At 32.2% G+C, this 20,983-nt stretch overlaps 1 protein-coding gene across 2 annotated transcripts in view; it reads left to right on the forward strand.

Moving 5' to 3' along the window:
• COL21A1 (collagen type XXI alpha 1 chain) overlaps positions 1-20,983 on the forward strand; it is a 244,718-nt gene that overhangs the window by 169,959 nt on the left and 53,776 nt on the right. For both annotated transcript variants that reach the window (XM_031964705.1, XM_031964704.1), the window contains exons 13-17: positions 163-216; positions 1,601-1,654; positions 2,503-2,556; positions 2,641-2,694; positions 12,739-12,792. In XM_031964705.1, coding sequence (XP_031820565.1) covers positions 163-216; positions 1,601-1,654; positions 2,503-2,556; positions 2,641-2,694; positions 12,739-12,792 — 270 coding nt within the window. The remainder of the gene's footprint in view (positions 1-162; positions 217-1,600; positions 1,655-2,502; positions 2,557-2,640; positions 2,695-12,738; positions 12,793-20,983) is intronic.

Below are 20,983 nucleotides of genomic sequence, written 5' to 3' on the forward strand. Positions count from 1 at the left end.
TATGAGAGATGACACATTGATATTGTAAGGTATATATATCTGATTTCAGAGCCTTCATAAGAAAAGATTTTAATGAGATGGAAGAGAAGATCGTAAATAAAAATAATCATCAAAGTCAGAAGGGAAAGAACACCTTTAATTAATTTCAGTTTTATTTTCCAGGGTGATCGTGGACTTCCAGGTTTTCCTGGTCAGCATGGGATGCCAGGATCGAAGGTTAAAGAATTATCTTTGAAGTTCCAGCAAATGTTCCTATTATTTTTTGAAATATTATTTAAATTACAAGTTAATTTAAAATATTAACTGCACCAATGTAAATGCTACTTTAGTCCAGAAATAGCAAGAAGTAATTGAGTTGAATGTTATTGCTTTTTGAAATTTGCAAAATCTTTTCACATAAACTGTAGGAAAGCTAGTTATATAATTTCTACCTGTAATGTAAAATTCCTTAGCATTTGAAAGTTAATGAATGAGTCTCATGTAAATTGCTCAAAACTTTCACTGAAATGGGTGGACTATGTGCTTGTGATTAGAAAGCCAACCATACTTCTCTGACTTAGGTTTCTTTAAAAAATTCTGAAATCCAGAGCCATTAAATTCATTTTTAGCAGTTTCATACTCAAATATTAGTCAATTATCACCTTTTCCCTTGTTTACATCAATATATAAACCTTTTAATATTTATCAGTAATACTTTTTATTATCTACTTTAATCATCATTTTCTTATTTTTCCTCCAACTTCTATATAATCATCTATCTAATAATGGAATACAGTGATGTAGATAATTACTTTTAAGGAAGCTAAATCAATGTACTCTCCCTTTAGTAATAGTTAGGAGGAGCCAGTTTGATTTCAGTGAAAGAAATAACTTCACCTGAGTGGATAGTGGAGAGTCCAACTTCATAAAAATACTGGATGTGAATAAGAGGCTGTAGGGTCAGGTAGGGCAGCCAACCTATTTTACACCAGGTTGAAGAAAGCTTACTGGAAAACTCAGGGAAATTAATTAATGTATTCTTAATAATTAGCAGTGCCAATTAGCCATTAAAATTATATTTTTTATTATTTTTTCATTATTACTCACTGAGGGATTATTATTTTCATTTCATATATTTTTGTTTCATATCTTAGTATATAAAGATGACGCCTTATTTTAATTGGATGTTTAAACTTATGGGTTTTTTTTTGTTTGTTTTGGATTTAAACAGCATGATAATTTATTGAACAGTATAATAAATCATTTCCCCCACAAAATATACATAGATAATATAGATGCATATTTATATATATGCATGAATTATGCACATATTCTTAAATATATAACATGTATTACACGTCATGTCCATAAGTACCAAAATAATTAAACAAATACGAATAGTCTACGTTCATAAAGTTTTCAATCTATTTTTTTTTCTAGACCTAGATCTAAAAGATGGGCATTGTGCCTTCATTTAATAACCTTATGTTTAAGCTGAAATTTGGAGAACCTGGAAGACAGATATCATAATTCAAATACAAAATATGTTGAAATTTACAGTTGTTTTATGACAATTATTTATATTATAGTTAAGATATAAAAAATTCTTTTGTCCTTTTAGGGTGACATGGGACCCAAAGGAGAAAAAGGATCACCTGGATTTTATGGGAAAAAGGAAAGTATAAATCATAAACAAAAGTATGCACATTTCCCTTTCCCTTCACCATAGTCTAGTGACAAGAATCATAGATTGAAGAAAGTAAATATAAAAATGATTTCTAGTTTAAATTGTCACATAAAATAATAACTTTATGAAAATTAATTTTCTTCATCTGTGTCCTTGGGATTCTATTCTTTTCTCATCTTCAGATGTGACTTTAAAAATACAAGATGTATCTAATTCACTATCCTTGCTTATATTATTTATTCTTCAAAAATATGGAGATTTTTCCTTTCATCCTGCAAGTTAAAATGTATGTGTCTTGATACGTCCTTCCTGCTCACATTAGAGAATGGGATTTATCTGCAACATCTTTCCTACTTCCCTTTTCTCTTATATATTTATATATGCATTTAATTATTGTATATATAATTATATATATTTATAAATTCTATATTTATAAATATAATATAAATAATATATATAAATTAAAAGGTGATATATGTATATATCACCCTTTAATCATTTCAGTAAATGTTTTTAATGTTCCTATAAAAAACATGGTTTAGTTTATAAATCATAATTTTCCCTGTCTTACTTTTAGTGTTAATTGTGTTACCATCACTATTTAGTACTCACAGAATGAGTATGCAAAGACAAAACTGGAATAGCTCTTATTTTTAAGAAATTCATGTAATACTGAGAAATCATATCATACAGTTATTCTGGAAGGCAAAAACATGAAGGATTTTCATGATTTCTCTGGTTAATTATTAGCTAATTTGGTAAAGTTAAATTTTGAAATTATCAAAAATTTAGCATAATTAAAATTTAATATGTCTTTTCCCCCCTCCCACAATTAGGGTGCAAAAGGTGAAAAAGGAAATACTGGTTTTCCAGGTCTTCCTGGACGTTCTGTAAGTTTAGAACAACTTTTCTTTATTTTACAAACTTTTTATCAGTATATACATGCCTAAAATGTACTTGCCTTTTTTTTTCAGGGAGAGCCTGGAAGAGATGGAAAGGATGGCTTAATGGGCAGCCAAGGATTCAAGGTATTAACAAAAATTTAATGATTCTTCTTTATATGGGATAAGAGATGATCTATAACTTGGAAAATAAAATCTGATTCTTTGGAAGTTAGTTTAACAGTTGAACAATACAAAGAGAAGACATAATATTTTTTATTGTTATGTATCAAGTGGCCTTTAGAAATCAATACAAAATCCTCAGCCATTTAAAGCCTTTCAATTATTGGTTCAAATCCACCTTTCCAAACTTGTATTACATTATTGGGGCATAATAGAGTGCTGGATTTGGAATTATAAAGATCTGAGTTCAAATCTACCCTCATTCATTTAACTACCTGTATGACCGTGGGGTTAAACTCTGTTTGCCGCAGGTTTTTCATCTGTAAAATGGAGATATTAACAGTAACTACCTTCTAGATTGGTTTGTGAATATCAAGTGAAATAGTAATTGCACAGTGCTTAGCATAGTACCTGGAACATAGTAAACACTATAGAAATGTTAGCTATTACCCATTTTACTATCATCATTATTTCCTTTTACCCTCCCAACATTTTAGCCAAATGTGCTACTTTGTTTCCCAGACTTTACATTTCCTTTTCCATGTATTTGCACAAATTTGTGACGTTTCTTCCTCCCTCCTTCCTCTAATAGACCTTTGCTTCCCTTATGAATCATTTGCTCAGTGATGAGTAATTCTCACCATCCTATCACTTCCAGTTTTCTCTATTGTCTCAAATGTATTTACTTATTTACATTGAAAATGTTTTCTGTTTTCTTCAGGAAAACTATTCTTTCTTGTCTCAGTCCCTGGCCAATGCATGCCTATAGAATGCAGGCTTTGTGAGGAATATGATTGTTCTCCATTTTGATCTTTTTATTCTCAGGATATCATTTGCATGTAGCAGATTTTTAATACATAATCATGATTAAACATACCATATGTTTGTGTGTACCCAAATATAGGTGTGTGATTAATTATGATGACTGTGTTAAGTAACTACTATGCAAAGCACAGAAAAAGACCTAGAAAAAAGTGTGTGTGTGTGTGTGTGTGTGTGTGTGTGTGTGTGTGTGTGTAAAAGCTCGCATTACCTATATCAACCAAGAATTGTTAACCTAGATCTGTACATACATTTTTGGAGGTGCTTGAATGTCAAGGGGGAAAAATCATGTTTTTATTTTCATTAACCTCTGACTGACCTAATTTTTACTTTACTCTGATTTTTGTTTATGTGTATGTATGTGTGCGTGTGTGTTTGTTTTATTTATTGTCTAGGTCCAGAAATTTCACCAGATTGCCAAATGCCATAGCACACACAAAAAGCTTAACAATCCTGATATTCATAGGGATATTCACAGATGAATTTATATATTTTATTGTAGTGATATAATCTAAATGAAATAGCATTTCCCATTATGTCTGATTAAATGGATTATTCCCCAGGAACATCTTCTAAATCCTTTTCTAAGTATAAATTAAGACACTCATACAAAGAAGGGCATATGGAATTTTTTTTTTAAAATGGGCTGGGATACATAAAATTAAATCATGTCTGCAACAGAGTGAATGAATGGTTTTTAGTGGCTGCATTTTTCACTATAGATTTAGTTTTAAGGAGAGATGATTTGGGATAGGATAGATCATACAAATTAATTTCTTACCCTGTTAATTTTAATCAAGAAAGCAACATCAAAATAGAAAACAAAATTTAATATTTGTTCAAAATTCAAATTGTTAAAATTGTTCAAAATATTAAATTTTGTTCAAAAAGAAATAAATATTCCATAATTATCCCACCTTTTTGGATATGTTTTTTAGTTCTGAGGATAAACAAAATTACTCCCTTCTATGTTCACTCATAAGTAATTTAGTAAGCAAGAAAATTCATAGTATAAAACGATTGCAAGTTATTGCCGAGAAGTCATTTGAAATCCTATCATTTTCCAAGTGCAGGAAAAAATATATATACCTGTTGCCTTAGTTTTCTTTATAAGTCAAGGATCATCTTTTAATTGGTCTTAAGCTTAAAAAATTATACATCATTTATATTTATGTTCAATGTTAGTTTTCTAATAAAGAATTTCATTAAAAATAATACAAGTATATACAACTTCTTTTGCCAGATGTAAAGGTCTGTCAATCTTGAGAGTTCTAAGACATGAAATGATAGAATTTTAATCTTTGCCTTAGAGTGATCTCTCAGAAAAGTAGAAAATATTAGAGAGGGAAATCAATTTTGGATAGTTAAAGCAAATGATGGTTAAAAATATCAACATTTTTGTAACATTCATTTATCTTAGTTGTAGATGAGAAGGATTTCCTAAATATGAATTTTCAATACCTGGCCTCTGGTAGGTTATAGATAAGGTTTCAACTTGATAAATAAATCCTGTGATAAGATAAAAATGAAAGCAATATATTTATTTAATAGGGAAGAGAAGTTCTTCTTCTAAATTCAATTATAGTTTCATGGTTAGTAAACCACTCCTTCTACTCTAATTTAGAATGTTGTCATGACTACAAACTGAATTACTGCCAATCCCTTTATTTTTATTTATTTATTTATTTTTTTTGTGGTAAAGTCCCAAAGACCACAGGATGAAAGAAAACATATAATGTAATTTTCACGTCTGCTTTTGGTTAAATTTCTTTTTTTTCTCCCTAATCTATTGTGGAATGAGTCATTTCACAACATTAGATGCCAAAATTTGATTTGGAGATAATTTTTATCATAAAGTGTTCTAAATAGTCTCAACATAAAGAAGGCAATTAAGTAACAGAAATAGCAAAATAATAAATTGGCAAATGGAAATATGCTTTGATGTTAAACATCAATCATCCAAATTTACAAACTTCAGTTCTACTTAGAATATCATATTCCATTGATTAATTATGCTTTCTGCTTTTAGATATATTACATATATCATGATAGCCACAAAGAGGGCTTACTGCATCACATATTTAGAACTAGAAAAGGCCCTAAATGCCACATAAGTCAACTTTATTTTACATATGAGGGCATGAGACCACTACCTTCTTGTGAAACTTAACTTTGAATTCTTTGGTAAAATATGCCTTTTATAACAATTGAAAAAGAAAAAAAAAACAGAAATAGGATCACAGATGTAGATCTAGAAAGGACCTTAAAGACTATCAAGTCTAATATTTTAATTTTACAAATTAAGAAACTAAGTCCCAGAGAGTTTAAATTACTTGGTCAATGTCAAATCCAAATAATAGAATTAAAACAGGTATTTGTCCTCAAATCAAGTGTTTTTGCTTTTTTTTTCTGCATTTCTAGCATTTACTGTAGTCTTTGACATATAATATGCAATTAATTAGACATTTATTGACTGATTGACTGTACCATATTGGTATTATTACATATTGCTGGACATTTTTAAGATTGTCAAAACTTTATGTTTTATTATATATAAAGTGAGAATAGTAATGTATACTTTAGAGAAAAAAAAAGCAATCGTTCTTTGATTTACTGAGGCAACTTTTTAGAATTGGAAAATCCCAATACAATATATTTTGATGAGTTGGATATGATGTCAGGAAAATACATTTGACATTTATTACTGAGCCAAACTTTCTTAATCTCAACTTTCTCATATGAAAGATGGTTTCAATCATATCTGACACAAGGTTGTTGTGAGAATGAAATGTACTACTCTGTGGTTGTAGTTCATTTATTTCAGTTATGTCAAAGTCTCTGTGATCTTATTTGGGTTTTCTTGGAAAAGATCCTGAAGTGGTTTGCCATTTCCTTCTCCAGTCTATTTTATATATAAGGAAACTGAGGCAAACAGGGTTAAATGATTTGTCTAGAGTCACCAGATACTAAGTATCTGAGGCCAGATTTGAACTCATGTCTTCATCACTCACAAAGAGGGGGATGCATAAGACATAAAAGATATAATTACTACCTTCTTGGAATTTGCAATGGGAGAGAAATAAGAAGGATGAAAAATACTGAGTCAATATAGTGAGTTCTAGATGGTGTGGTGGACATTCATTAAAAAATGCTATCAGTGTTATACTAAGGGCATGAGGAATCAGGAGATATATCACTTAAGATGGAAACCAAACTATGTGGAAAGATGAGCAGTTCATATGGTCAATTGTCAATTATATTTACTGGTAATATCTTAAATTTTATATTCAAGTGAAATTATTGCAAGGTGTTATAGTATAACTTTACTAACCATATCTCATAAAATGAGAGGGTTAGCATAAATGATTTTTAAGGCCCATTCTAGATCTGTTTTTATGATTCTTAAACTATAATTATAACATATAATAATAATTATTATTAGCATAATTATGCACACATATATGTATATATTTAGTGCTTTAGAGACATTTCATTTGACCTAAAATAACTAGTATTATATAAGTTCCTTGAAGGCAAATCATCTAGTTTTTGTCTTTACATTGCTAAGATTCTAGCAATTATTTATTTAATGCCTATATATTTAAAATACCTTTCACAAGTCAGCATTTACTAAATGACTTGAATTGCAGAATACTCTGAAGTAGTGCAGCTATTACCATTCACATTTTGTGAGAAAAGAAACTCATAAAGAGATTAGGTGATTTGTTCAAGTACAAACAGATAGTGGTGTTGTGGCTTTCAAATGCACATTTACTCACTCATATAAAAAGCAATCATTGAATTACTTTCCATGGTATCATAATTATATCTTCCAAATTTCATTTTTAGTTAAATATAACTGATTTCAATAGGCTCAAATTTTTGTCCTCTTTGCTTGATTTTTAACATATCAATTGAGAAAAAGAAGGAATATTAGGTATGAAAAATGAAGGGGAAAAAAAGACTGTCTTCCTTCTTTCCTCTCCCTCTATCTCTCCTTTCCTTTCTTCCTTCCCTCCTTCCTTCCTTCCCTCCTTCTTTCCTTCCTTCCTTCCTTCCTTCCTTCCTTCCTTCCTTCCTTCCTTCCTTCCTTCCTTCCTTCCGTTCTTCCTTCCTTCCTTCCTTCCGTCCTTCTTTCCTTCCTTCCTTCCTTCCTTCCTGTCTTTTCCTTCCTACCTACCTTTTCCTTCCTGTGATTTAATTCTTTAAAAAATAATTTTGCCAGCAAAGATTCAATATAAAAAGTTATACCTGACAATAGTAGTGGCTAGAATGTATTAATTGTTCAGTTAACTAGCTGTGACGAATAAATTAGGCTCAAAATGACTCAGTATAAGGCAATCATTCCTTTATTACCTACAACCTTAATTCCTGTCACACTGATTTGTCATTGGTCTAAATTTCTAAATATTTAGCTTCAAATTAAGTGATTCCTGACTAGTGCTTTTATTAATTTATCCAAATCTGCTATTTCCTTTTCTTGCATAGGTTCATATGTGTTCCAACTGAATCATGAAAATATCAGTAACTTGACTGTTTCTCCCACTAACCAAATCATTTTACAGGAATGTATTATTCAGTTATCCCAGTTTCCATACTATTGTACCCTATTTATAAATAAATCTGGACCAGATGAAATGTTCAGCTTCAATAAAATTTTATCATACTAGTGAACTATGAGAGAAACCCATTCCTATACAGTGTGACATCATTGTTGTTGGGTATAGCATAACTAAAAAGGCTTTTAAAAAATAATGCTTGTCATTGCTAAAAAGTTTTGGGTCTTCCCACTGTTATGCTGTTTATAAGTTCTTGGTACTTGGATGAGAACATGAAATTAAGGATGAAATTGTCTTAAGTACAGTTCAGAAAATATTCAATCTGGGATATATATATATGTATATATATATATATTTAGAATTTTTGTCTGATGAATAAACTTGTTTCAAGATAGGAGCTTAATTTGAATATATTTTCTGTGATGATATATATATATTTATTTAGTTCTGGAACATAAGGTATTTGCAAGATAAAATGCCTTCATTCTTTCTATCTCCCCATTTCTTCTAAGGAAGAACAAAAACAAAACCAAAACAAATAAATGTTTCTTCAGCCAGCCACAAATGTGGCATAATTGTTTGCAGTTAAGGTGGTATGTTTCATTTCTGTTCTTTGAATGCCAAAATGCAAACAGAAAAATAAATATGATGCTTTCTGGTTATCATAGTTGAAGAATTTTTTTTGTGTGTATATGATTTTTGTTTTATCATTTTGTTTCTAAAGCCCCTACTTTTCATGAGGGTAGCTTTTAAGACAACAGTGATTTGTGAGCAAAGGTGATCAATTCTCAATTCAAAATAAAATATCCTACATTGATTAGGGAATTCATTTTTAGAATACATACATATGGATACAAAATAAGATAAAAAAATTAGCTGCGTGTAATAATTTGGTCAAAAATCAAAATGATAGGAACTGATTAAAAAGTATCATGAAGATTCCCTTGGCTTCACAACATAAAATAATAGTATTTATTATAGTTTCAAAAACTAGTCACATGTTAAATAAACTATGTGCTTTGCTTGATCTGTGAACTTTTTGAATCCTTTGTAATAGTCCTTTGTAATAACTGAATGTCAATTGACATTCATATATTACTTTATGGAAGAATATATGTATTAAAACAATTGTTTCAATACCCATGAAGATAGCTGAAGCAGACATTGTCGAGTGCCTAGAGCTTGATCCATCACCAAAGACTCAAAGATCATGTATTACATTCTGAGTCATCATGATTTGTCTTGATTTTTCTTGCTTCTAGAGTTTTGATGATTCTGGAAGGGAGAGTAAGTCTGGTAATTTTGTGCAACTCTGCCTCACTTGAACCCAATTAATGTGCAAGTTAGGATATTACCTGTGATATCATTGGCTCTTTTTAAAAAATAAAGTACAAAGAATACCAACTGTTTATTACTTTGTGCCAAGTGGTGTGTTAAATGATTGCTGTTGTTTGGCCTTCATTCTCGAAGAGGACTATGACATCGGGGAGAGGATACCATGGCATGCAAGTAAATTGGATTTAAATGAGGGAGAGTTGTGCAAGGTCACCTGCCTTACTTTCCCTTCCAGAGTCATCTGGATCAGTGGCAAAATACAGATCAAGACTACTGAAGATGTCCCTGAATAAAATGGGAGACCATGGCCTTTTTAAGTGGTCTTAAACAGGTCTTAGTTTGATTGAGGCTATACCTGTTCAGTGATTAAGGCTAGGTAGCAATTGAGACAAAGAATCTCCTCTTTCACCTGGGCCAGAAAAATCTAAATAAATGAATAAATGAATGAATGGATTGGGAGGGGAGGATTCTCAGGGTTTCTGGCCAAAGCAGTGCTAAATGATAGAAATATGTAAGCAAAAAAACTGTCCCTACCATGAAGAAGCTTATATTCTAATAGGGGAAGACAGGAGGACAATAGTTTGGTACAGGTACTCGATAGAGCTTGTTTATTTTATTCATTTGAAAACATGTCTTATAAAAATGTTAAATACCTCCTTCTACATAGCAGGCTTTTTGTACCTTATTCCCCAATATATATGATCATTCCTTGACACTGGCCTCCTTGCAGTTCCACATATAAGAAACTCCATCTCTTGACCCTGGGTATTTTTGATGACTTTCTCCTAAGCCTGGAACATTGTCCTTCCTCTGTTCCCCTCACTCATATCCCTATTTTTCCTTTAAATTCTATCTTTTCAGAAAGCTTTCCCAATCCCTCTTAATTCTTCCCTCTCTTGATTATTTCTCTTTAAAAAAACAAGCCTTCTACATTCTTTTCTAACTTTTTTTACAGGAAGCCTTTTCCGACCCTTCTTAATTTTTCCTTTTTAAATTATATCCTTTCTTCCTGCATATATAGCTTACTTTGTATATTTGAGAATATTTGCATGTATTTGCATGCTGCCTTCCCCATTATATTGTGAGCTTCTTCAAGACAAGGACAGTCTTTTGCCTCTTTTTGAATCCCCAGCACTTAGCACAGTGTCTGACACATAGTAGGTAGTTAATAAATGTTGATTTATTGATTGACTATTTAGATAACTTAGATGGTAACTCATCAAAAACTTGGTAGCTAATTAGAATAGCAAGAGTAAATGAAAATGGTTTTGTCTTAATAATAATTCCTTAATAAAAAAAAGAGATTAGACTTGTGATTTCATAGACATGAATAAGAAAAGTCTCTTAACCAATGTAGGTCTTTCTTGGCATTGCAGAGTCTTAGAGAATTGCTTGGATTGAATGACTTACCCAGGATCATACAAGTAGTGTATGACAGAAGAAAGACTTGAAGCCAGATCCTGACATTGAAGACAGTTTTCTATCTGTTTTGCTATTTTACCTCTCACTTGACATTTGTCAGCTGGACTGGAACTGGCCTCTAACTTGTGGATGGCTGAAGTCAAACAGAACAGGCTAGAAACAGAAAAGTAAAGGTTCAAACAGAAGTTTAATTAATTTCAAAGTGAGGAAAACAATTGTAAATGTAAGTCCTCCTGAGGAGGAGGGCTTAACATGCTGGGATAAAGACAATATTTTATATACATAAGGGCTAAACCATGACATAATCATTCTTAGGTTTTAGGAAGTACTTCTCATCACAGGATCATGTGTGATCAGTGCAGGAATTTTTGAGTCCTGTGGGAACAATCTCTAAGTTGATAGTCTTACAGTGGATACAGAACCAGAGTAAGGATAACATTAGCTGGTTCACTTCACTTAGCAGTCACAAGAAATAGAGATTATGAGCATGTCAAGAGAAGTGAAGGATCACCTACTTCTGATTCTCAGGTCCCTGGGAAATGGGGGAAACTCCCTCAGTGAATATCTGATTCTGGTCAAAGCAATATACTCTGCCTGAGGGAGACGTTATTTCAGAGAGCGAAGAATTTTTGCTTGCTGGGCCTCAGGTTTGGGAGAATAGGATGTTTCCAAATATTTTGATATATCAATCTTGAATCAAACATTTAAAAATTAAAATGCTATTTTGAGGAGGTACAGGAAATTAGATCAAAGAAGAATAAACTTTGAATCAATATAATATTGTCAGTTATTAATCATAAGGCCTTTTCTAACCTTTTGTTTTACTGAAATCTCTTTGCATGTTTTGTGCATCCTTTAAATTTACTTTTATATGTATCCCCTCAGTTGTTGTTGTCCCCTCAGTACAATGAAAGCTCTTAAAAGATAGCAATGGTTACACATGTGGAGTTTCTTTTGTATCCCAACCATTAGCACAGTGTCTAGTTTTGTGTACAACATAAATGCTTTGTGCTTATTAAATTGATCTAGTTCGTTTATCAATCAGTCAACAGATAATTTCACCTAATATGCATTGAACACTATGACAGGTATTGAGAATACAAAGGCTAAAATAGCAATAGTCCCTCATCTCAAGGAGTTTACATTGTCCCATAGAGAAAAATAAAACAAAAACATATGTTAAGTGTATTTAAAGCATATTCAAAACAAATACATAAATGCAATATTGTTGTTATTATTCATCTTTCTCAGAGAGGACCAATGACACCATAAGGGTGATAATTTGATCTCTACATGAATTGGATTTGTGAGATGGGGGCTACCTAAAGTTATCAGTCATTGAAGTCCAGTAATAAGACATTTTGAGGTGAAGCCACTTAGTATCAATAAGGGATAAGGAAAGATCTCATGTTGAACTGAGCACTGCAGAAAATGAGGGAGTTTAAAAGGCAGAGGTATAAAGAGAAGAAACAGGAAAACCTATAGAAGAAAGCAGGAGAGATGGAGTATTATACATGAGGAATAGCAGACTGCAGGAAACATAGTTATAATATTTGTGACATTTACAATGAAAATGCAGAGTAGCTCTTTGTATTTACATTCAGAAATTTGAATATAAATAACCAGAGTCTGCTGTGGTTAATAACTGCTATTATCTGCTTTATTATAGGATATTAAGTAGTAATTTGGATATCAAAGTGTGGTAATTTTGCAATACTGTAAACATGTTTGTTTTGTGAATATAAGCCAATCAATGATAATAATTCTAATAGATTTTTAAAAATCATATTATTTGTCACTCTCTGCTCCACATCATAAAGATTACATTGAAATGACTTTTCTATTTGTCCTTTGTCATATAACTTAAAAGGGAGAAACAGGACAACAAGGTGCTCCAGGACCAGAAGGCCAACGAGGAGAACCTGTGAGTACCTTTGGATTCAGCTATTGTAACTCAAGGTTCTGTTGTTATTGCTTTATTGTTTTATTATATATTCTGGAATTTTGTTCTGTAAAAATCAAAATTATAATAATTAATAGGTTATTTTACAGGACTGTTTCCCATTCAATAAGTAAATAATAAATCACCACATCTCATTTAACAACTAAAATATGTTAAGTACTAGATAATGTTATCAGTGTGGTAGAGCAAAAAGAACATTCAGCCAAGTCACCTTAATCTCTCAATGCTTCAATTTATTTACTTGCAAAATGATAGAGTTGGGTGAGATTATCTTTAAGTTTTTTTTTAGTTCTATGATGCTATGAATGTGGAATGCATACAGTAGAGTGAGGAATTTCAGGTAGTAATAAGAGCTTAATCCACTTAATCATCTTTTAAGAAGATCCAGCAGACTGAATAAGGTATATTTGCATATTAGTAAATTTTACTTCAGGGTACTTAGGCTGGAGTTAAAGGTTTATATTATTATCCTCTATTTTATAGAGGATCAGTAAAAAGTAAGGCTAGAAAATTTGTGTGGATCAGATTATGAAGAGTTTAAGGTCATGCCAATTGGTTTTAAGTTTATCCTATAAGTAATGCAGAATTATTACTGGTTTTGAGTTATAGGTGTGACTTAATGAAAGTGACATTTCAAGGAAAATCAACATATTGTCAATAAGAAGGGTGCTTGTACGGGCAAGATATTAGGCTTGGAAACTAATTAAAGGATATTATAAGACAAGCCTTTGAGAAAATGGATATTAAGCTGTGCTAGTAGGAGTAGAAATGGGAAGGAAAGGATGGATTAAAGATTTATTAATGTGGAAATGGCAGAACCTGGAGAATGAGGTCCTGTAAGAGGGAGAAAAATTAATCAAATATGCTGTCAATGTTTATAGCCTGAGAGGATGATAGGCTTAGTAGTAATAAGGAATAAGGAAGTTAGAAGGAAGAGTTATTGTTTTAGAGGATGAAATAATGTGTTCAGTTAAATATGTGTTAAGTTTGAGGTAAGAATATGAAATCTAAATAGAAATGTTCAGAATACAGTTGAAAAATATGCTGCTCCTAGACCTCCTTGCCCCCTTGCATTAATGCCTCCCAGAGTCAAAGAGTAATGGATTTATCTTGAATTTATATTTGAATTTATATAACTCTAGCTTAAAACTGTAAGGACCAAGTTTGCTGTACATGCATACCTTGAATCCAATTTCCTTTACAACTATTCAAATGGATCCATGGATTTATTCATTCATAAGTTCTCTCCAACAATGCAAATTGTAAGCCTATCCTTTTGGAATCTTGTCCAAGTTCTATTAAAAGTTCATTGTGGAGTAGTGGGAGGTAGGGTGGTCCATCCAAAATATTGAAAGTCTTCCTCAATTTATTCCAAGGTCTAGGATACAACTGAAACAACCTTCTTGTCTCTTATTCTTGCTATATAGTTACCCTCTATTATTTTTGTCATATAATTCCTTAAAGATGTCCTATACTTCTGACATTCTACAAAAATCCTCTCTTGAAAATTCTTGATATAAGAATTTATAAATGCTCAGCTCAGATCCTAATTTGTTTCATTTATGATGTTAATGGACATTGTTCTGCCTTAATTCCTTCTCAGCCTTCAATGTAAGTTTCAGATGGTTGAATTAGTGAATGAATGTAAAAGCACTTATTGATTTTTTTGAACTAAGCACATGATAAACAAAACTTATATATACCAAATGCAGGAGATAATTTATTTACAAGGAACTATTCCCTGCTTTCAAGGAGCTTACATTCTATTAAGGGAAGATAAAATAAATAGAGGAGTGATTGCCAAAGGAGAAAAAGTTTTGGATTTGATAGTATTTTTCATTGTAATGTCAATGACAAATAGTAGCATAATACTGCATATGCTTTGTCCAAGCAGTCAATTGATTAATATTTATAACGTGCCTTCTTTATGTTAGGCCCTGTGCTAAATGCAAGAAAGAGAGAGAGAGAGAGAGAGAGAGAGAGAGAGAGAGAGAGAGAGAGAATAACAGAAAGAGAGAGAGAGAAGGAGGGAGGGAGGAAGGAAAGGAGGGAAGGAGGGAGAAAGAGAGAGGGACAATTTGAAAGTCCTATGCCTTGAGTCTGCTCTTTTGATTACTGAATCCCTGACCAGGGTTGCTATTGCATAAGAAGATTGAGGCATATTTGCTTCACTTCCAGGTCAACTGATTCTCCAAACTGCTACACTTTCTTACTAGTTTCTCACTACATTTCTTCACTTCTCCCTTTCTAGTTCTCACTTATAGAATTTTGTCCTTCTCTATTAGATTGTAAGCTTTTTGAAAATAGGAGCTATTTGGTTTTCATGTATTTCTATTTCCATCACTTAGCACAATACCTGGCACAGAGTAAGCACATTATAAATGCTGACTTTTTCTCAGTTTCTCTCTATATGTCTCTCTGTGTCTCTACATCTGTCAATGTATCTGATCTCTTTCAATCTTAAGAAGGTTCCAAATGTCTGGGAACCTGGATCAGCCTCTTTGCTTGAGTCTTTTTCACTCTAGTCCTTAATCAACTTAATCCTTTGTGTAGCATAGCATGAATTCACCCACACCAAAGTTATAAGCATATATGAAATCTATGAGGGAGAAAGTTTAAGTAATAGAGAAGAGTTGAAAATAGTTTATCCTCAACAATAAAGATTTAATAAGACAAGTTCATTTTAGAAAGAGATATTCACTAAAATAGTATGTTGAGAACAATTGGTACAAAGTATCCTCTCTCCCCCCCCCAAAAAAAAAATCAATGACATTCTCTTCTAAAAATGTGCATATTTTCCAGGGGGAATTGGGTGCAGGAGTAATTTATAACTCTTTTGGTTACTGAAAGTGTTTTTTCTCTCTCTTGGGGAGGGGGGTGGGGGTCGCTCAAGAAGTTCTTCTTAGTCTTAGTATAATTTCTTTGCTGAATTCTTTGCAGTAGGATTGAGCCTAATCTATGTTTTGGCAGTTCACCAATAAAAAGATGGGTAGTCCCAAACTCTCCAGATATATTGAAACTTGTAAATTATTTTTCTGATCAAAGGAGTTGGGGAGGGCAAAGGAGACCTGGTGAAGGCTGCAGCCAAGTTTTTCATTTCCTTCTTAAGTGGTTCTTCCTCAGAGGTGTGCTGGAAAGCAACACCAACTCTCATTTCTGGAATTCCATTTTTTCTCAATTCACTTGATAATTTATAGTAATTCCTAGAGCATTGCTAAATTTCTTTGCCCTATCTAAATTCACTTCTTGTGTTAATTCCATTTCAAATGATATTTTGGTCTAATCCCTATAAGTGATTGATTGAGATTTCTCACATAATTAATTTATCAAGACTAAATAGTGTAGGGTGATTTCAACCCTAAATGCTTATGTTATTATAGTTAAATCATGTAGTTTGTGTATGACATGAAAATGGTCATGTAATGGATTAATCTTTTGCATTTATTTTTCCCCTCTCACAAACATGCTGTTTGAGATAACTATCTAGATAAGTCTTGACTTTCATTGTTTGCTATAATATTTTTCCTTAAAACTGTGAGTAAAAAAAAAGGTTGTGAAATTTTTCCACTATGGATAAACTTGAAATCTAGAAAATAAAGTGAAATCTTACCAAAAGAGAGATTTATTCTTTTGCAAGCAGTTAGGAGAGCTATGAAGTCTCTCTTGTCTTAAAATCATCATTAAATCACTAGGATTCCAGAATTAGGCTCTGGAGAAGCAAAGATTCCTGAGATGATGAAGATATTTGTGAAGTTTAAGAGTCTTAATGAAATTATACCCTTCTGAGCTGTCAGAGGCAAAGAAGAGGCCTTCTTGAATGCTTGTAGTAGTTGTAATGGGGGAAAAAAATTTACTAGCAACCCTAGGTCAGCTCAAAAAAGCCATTGAAATTCACATCTTGATTTAGCTCATACTTTTCTGTAATCTTGTTTGTTATTTCATGTTTGTACTATTGTGTAATCACAATATATTGAATGATTTCTGGATCTCTTGTTCCATAACATCCTATACTAACCAGGTTTTTCAATTATTTTTTCTTTTGATTTTTCAAGTTTTGTTTTTTTCCAGTTTTCAAGAATTAGTATTTTGCCCTTTACCTCCACACCCAAAAGGTTTAGAAAACCATGGGAAAAATATACATAATCAAACAAATCCAGTTACCACATTAGCCATGTTCAAAATTGAGCGTCTCATTCAGCTTATTTTATTCATCATCTCTCTGTCAAGAGGTGGATAACATTCTTCATCACTGTTCCTGTAGAATCATGATTAACAATTTCATTGATCAGTGAAGTTTTCAGTTATTAAAGGGTACTCAAAATGCCTGGCTGACTATTCCATTCCATTGCAGGTCCCAGTGAAGTCTAGCTCTTTAGAACTCCTGTGGAGATTTTAAAACCATAAAAACTTAAAATTCTTTTATTTTGTCTCATAGATAGTGATTCAGAATATTCCTAGGTGTCTAAACTTTATAAATTATTCATGCCCATTGTAGCGTTACATTATTAAAACACTGGATCTACAGATGTTAAGATTAGGAATAAAATGCTACAATAGGAGTAGAAGAGTAAATGTGCTTTGATATCTGTTGGTTTAGTATTAACATAATTTCCAAAGAATAAACCTGCAATTTAGTTGCAGTTTGTTCAAGTAGGAGTACATTAGATGACCTCTGATATTCTTTTTGAATTTGACATTCTTTGATTCTTTAGATTGCATGCTATTAATTCGCACAAGCATTTATTTTATTCACTTAGTACAAAGCTCTGTTCTCTAAGTTGTAAGAGACACAGAGGTGAATAAAGTGTTTTTCTGCTAATGTGTCCACAAATAATTATTCTAGTTAGGATTTCAAAGGTATCACAGGAAAAGGACCTTGTAGAAATGGAAAACTTTTGTACTACAATTTTAAAAAGTCTTCAATTAAAAGCTAGCATTTTGGGCTGGGCTTGGAAGGAGGGGAACAATTTTAGTAGATGGAAATGGGGGAGGGGGAATTCTAGAAGGTATGAGCAAAAAATTATAACATAGGAAAACTCAAGGACTACTTAGAAATTGGTGAATACCAGTCCATTTTGACTGGAGCCTTTAGTGCCAGTGCCAGAAACTTTATATCTTTCCTTAGTCTTACCACCTCCTTCTCCAAAGAAACATAAGTGGTACTTAAGTGCCAAAGCTAGCCCACAAAAACCTATTCAGTTTCCTTGCATGGGCAAAAGAAACTGAATGATGACTTCCTTCTACTGTAATGAATAATGAATATTGCTACGCTTGTGACCATCTGTTGGTCACTTAAACTGCATAGGCCTTAGTTTTCCCAGATATACAATGAGGGGTTTGCTTTAGTTAGCTTCTGAGGTACCTTCTGACTTTAGATCTGTGATCCTATAATGCTGTCAAATCAAGATAATAATAAAAAATACAAAATCTAAATTTCTAGGGAACAATTCTGCCTTGTATATTATTTCCAATAAGATGGGGGTTTTGGACAACATATCTGAAAAACATTGAAGACTAAAAATAGCTAAATTGCATCTGATTCATGTCATGAATTAAATGAAGAACTTCCTCTGTTTCATGTGAATGATGGTGCTAAGTATTTACGATGAATTATTTGGCCACATGAAAATGTACATGGGAACCATATTTACTTTATGATTTGGCAGCCAAAAAAATTTATAGTGCTTATGCTGGAAAGGCAGAAGCTCTGAAAAAATACATTTAAACTAATTAAATACAGTTGATGGCTGTGTGATTATTCTGGCAGAGTTACAAAGGTGAAAACTTCTGCAGCTCATATTAAGAACAATAACTTCATTGTGTTTAAATATGATTATCTTAATTATGAATGCAGTTATGTTTGGTTTTGAGTTTCTGAGGCTGAAATTGGTCAGAAAGCCAGCAAATTTTTCATTGATTAAACCAACTTAATTAAATATAATAATAGAATCATTTCCCATTTGACTGCCATCCACATAACTTTATTTCTAGCCATATTCCTTGTTTAGGGATCACACTTAAATCTTAATTTGCCTTCATCAGTAAAGGAAGGTATTCAGATAACCAGATAATTAAAAAATGAAATTATTACCCATTTGACTACCATCCATGTAGCTTTTGATGTCCAATAAGTGGCATTACAAATTCTAAAAAATTAGAAGCTAAAGTTGTTTCTAGCCATATCCCTTATTTAGGAATCATACTTAAATCTTATCAGTATTCATTAGTAAAGTAAGGTATTTGTATAATCAGATAATTTAAAAAATAACACGAGATTTCTGTTACTCAACAAATAATAAGAAATGAAGTTGAAAAACTGGGCATCAAAATGTTAAGTAAGGTTCATTTTCAAAAACACAAATGCACCCATCCTAAATGAATCACACTTTCAAAGAATGTTACTTATAAGATTGCCCTATTTTCTTTGTTTACCTCTTCCAATGTTGTTGAGCTATCCAAGTTGGGAAATTCTTTATATAAAAATTTGATTGTCTCATGCTTCAATAGTTAGATTTTTCAGTTCATTAGGATGGCCCTGCGCTCCCTACACAGTCCACAATCTGTCCGTATTTCAAGGGTAACTCCCTTACCCTACCTAGCTTTTTGACTTCCTTTTATACACTGTCTTCTTATATAAGAATGTAAGTTTCTTGAGAGTAGAAGGCTGTCTTTCTTTTTGCTTATATTTGCATTATCAGTGATTAGCACAGTGCCTAAAACACAGAAAGCACTTTTTAAAATTCTCTCTGTCTTCTCTTTTCTCTCTCTCTTTTTTCACTCTCTTAAGAGATGGTTTTAGAATTTAAAAGAGAGTAGGGATTGTTTTATTTCCTGTCTTTGTGTCCTTCATACCTAGCACAGTGCATGGAACTTATTAAGTGCCTAATAAATGTTTGTTGATTTTCATGAGTTACCATACCCAAAAAATCAATCACCTGGTGGCCAACTTTCTGATTATGAGTCTGTTCATACTCAAGTTTATATTCCAACAATGCACACATACTCTGTTACCAAGCTTCTACTTAGAGCCTTTCACTTTCACACTGGCAAAATTTTTTTTGAATCCTTAAATTCTTCCATGTCACAGTCAAGCATTGAAGTAAGATTTTAGTATGCAGTAAATGAAGTAAAATCAAAAAGATAGATAAAATAACTATATAGATAGCTAGTAAGACAGACACTTAAGTTCTTAATAAGTGCCAAGTATTATGGTAACAGAACCCCTCATATTACATTTTAATTCTGCAAATTGCCAAAATAATTTTATTTATTTGTAATGTTCTCACCAAAATGTTCTTTGTTGAGGTTTTCTTGGGGTCTCTGGAGGCAGCCTTCATTTCAGTTCAGTAATCACCACAAATACAGACAGGTGTTAAAGACCAAATCCTTTATTGTCTCCTTCAAAGTCTTGTCTCCTTTCCTGGCACTCGATTAGCTTTCTCAGAGGCCTATCTCTCTCCTTGGTTTCAAGAGCCTGAACTCTTGCCCTCGGTCCTTTGCCTTTGCCAGCTTCTGCCTCTAGCCTCCTCCGAATATCAATCCTGGCTAAGGCTCCTAACTTATATACTCCACACTAAGTATACACCAATCATTATATCACTAGGAAAACATTATTTGTTGTAGGATTAAATCAATGCTAAACTAGATTTAACCATTGTCTTCTCAAATCCACTTAGTAATTCCACTTAGAATCTTGTTTCAAGTTCTGGCTCATAACATTTATTTATCACAGTAATGATTGTACCTAGTGTTCTAAAGGGAAGGGAATAAGATGTCAATTTTTTTTTCACATCTGCCTTAGTTTACTCCCACACTTTGCTAAAGCTTATGCCAACAAGATCTATTATGAAACGATCTTTACATAACTTAACTGTCTTTGCACTCCATGAACTTTTATCAAGCAAACTTTATATGCTGCCACAATGCATCTGATAGTTCTGGGATTTCATCATGTTGGCACTAGTTGCAATGACTAGATCTTTGTGGATGAGAAGAAGCACAAACATGACTGGTTCGGTGTAGGATGAAAAGAAGCATACAAAGGACTCTGTTTCTGGATAGGTAAGTGAGGACTTTGTACCTTAATATTTCACTTACTTTTCTGATCTTCAAATATTTGTTGTATTGCATTTCTATGCTGAGGACATTGGTT

Source organism: Sarcophilus harrisii, chromosome 4, assembly GCF_902635505.1.
Source record: "Sarcophilus harrisii chromosome 4, mSarHar1.11, whole genome shotgun sequence".
Lineage (NCBI taxonomy): Eukaryota > Metazoa > Chordata > Mammalia > Dasyuromorphia > Dasyuridae > Sarcophilus > Sarcophilus harrisii.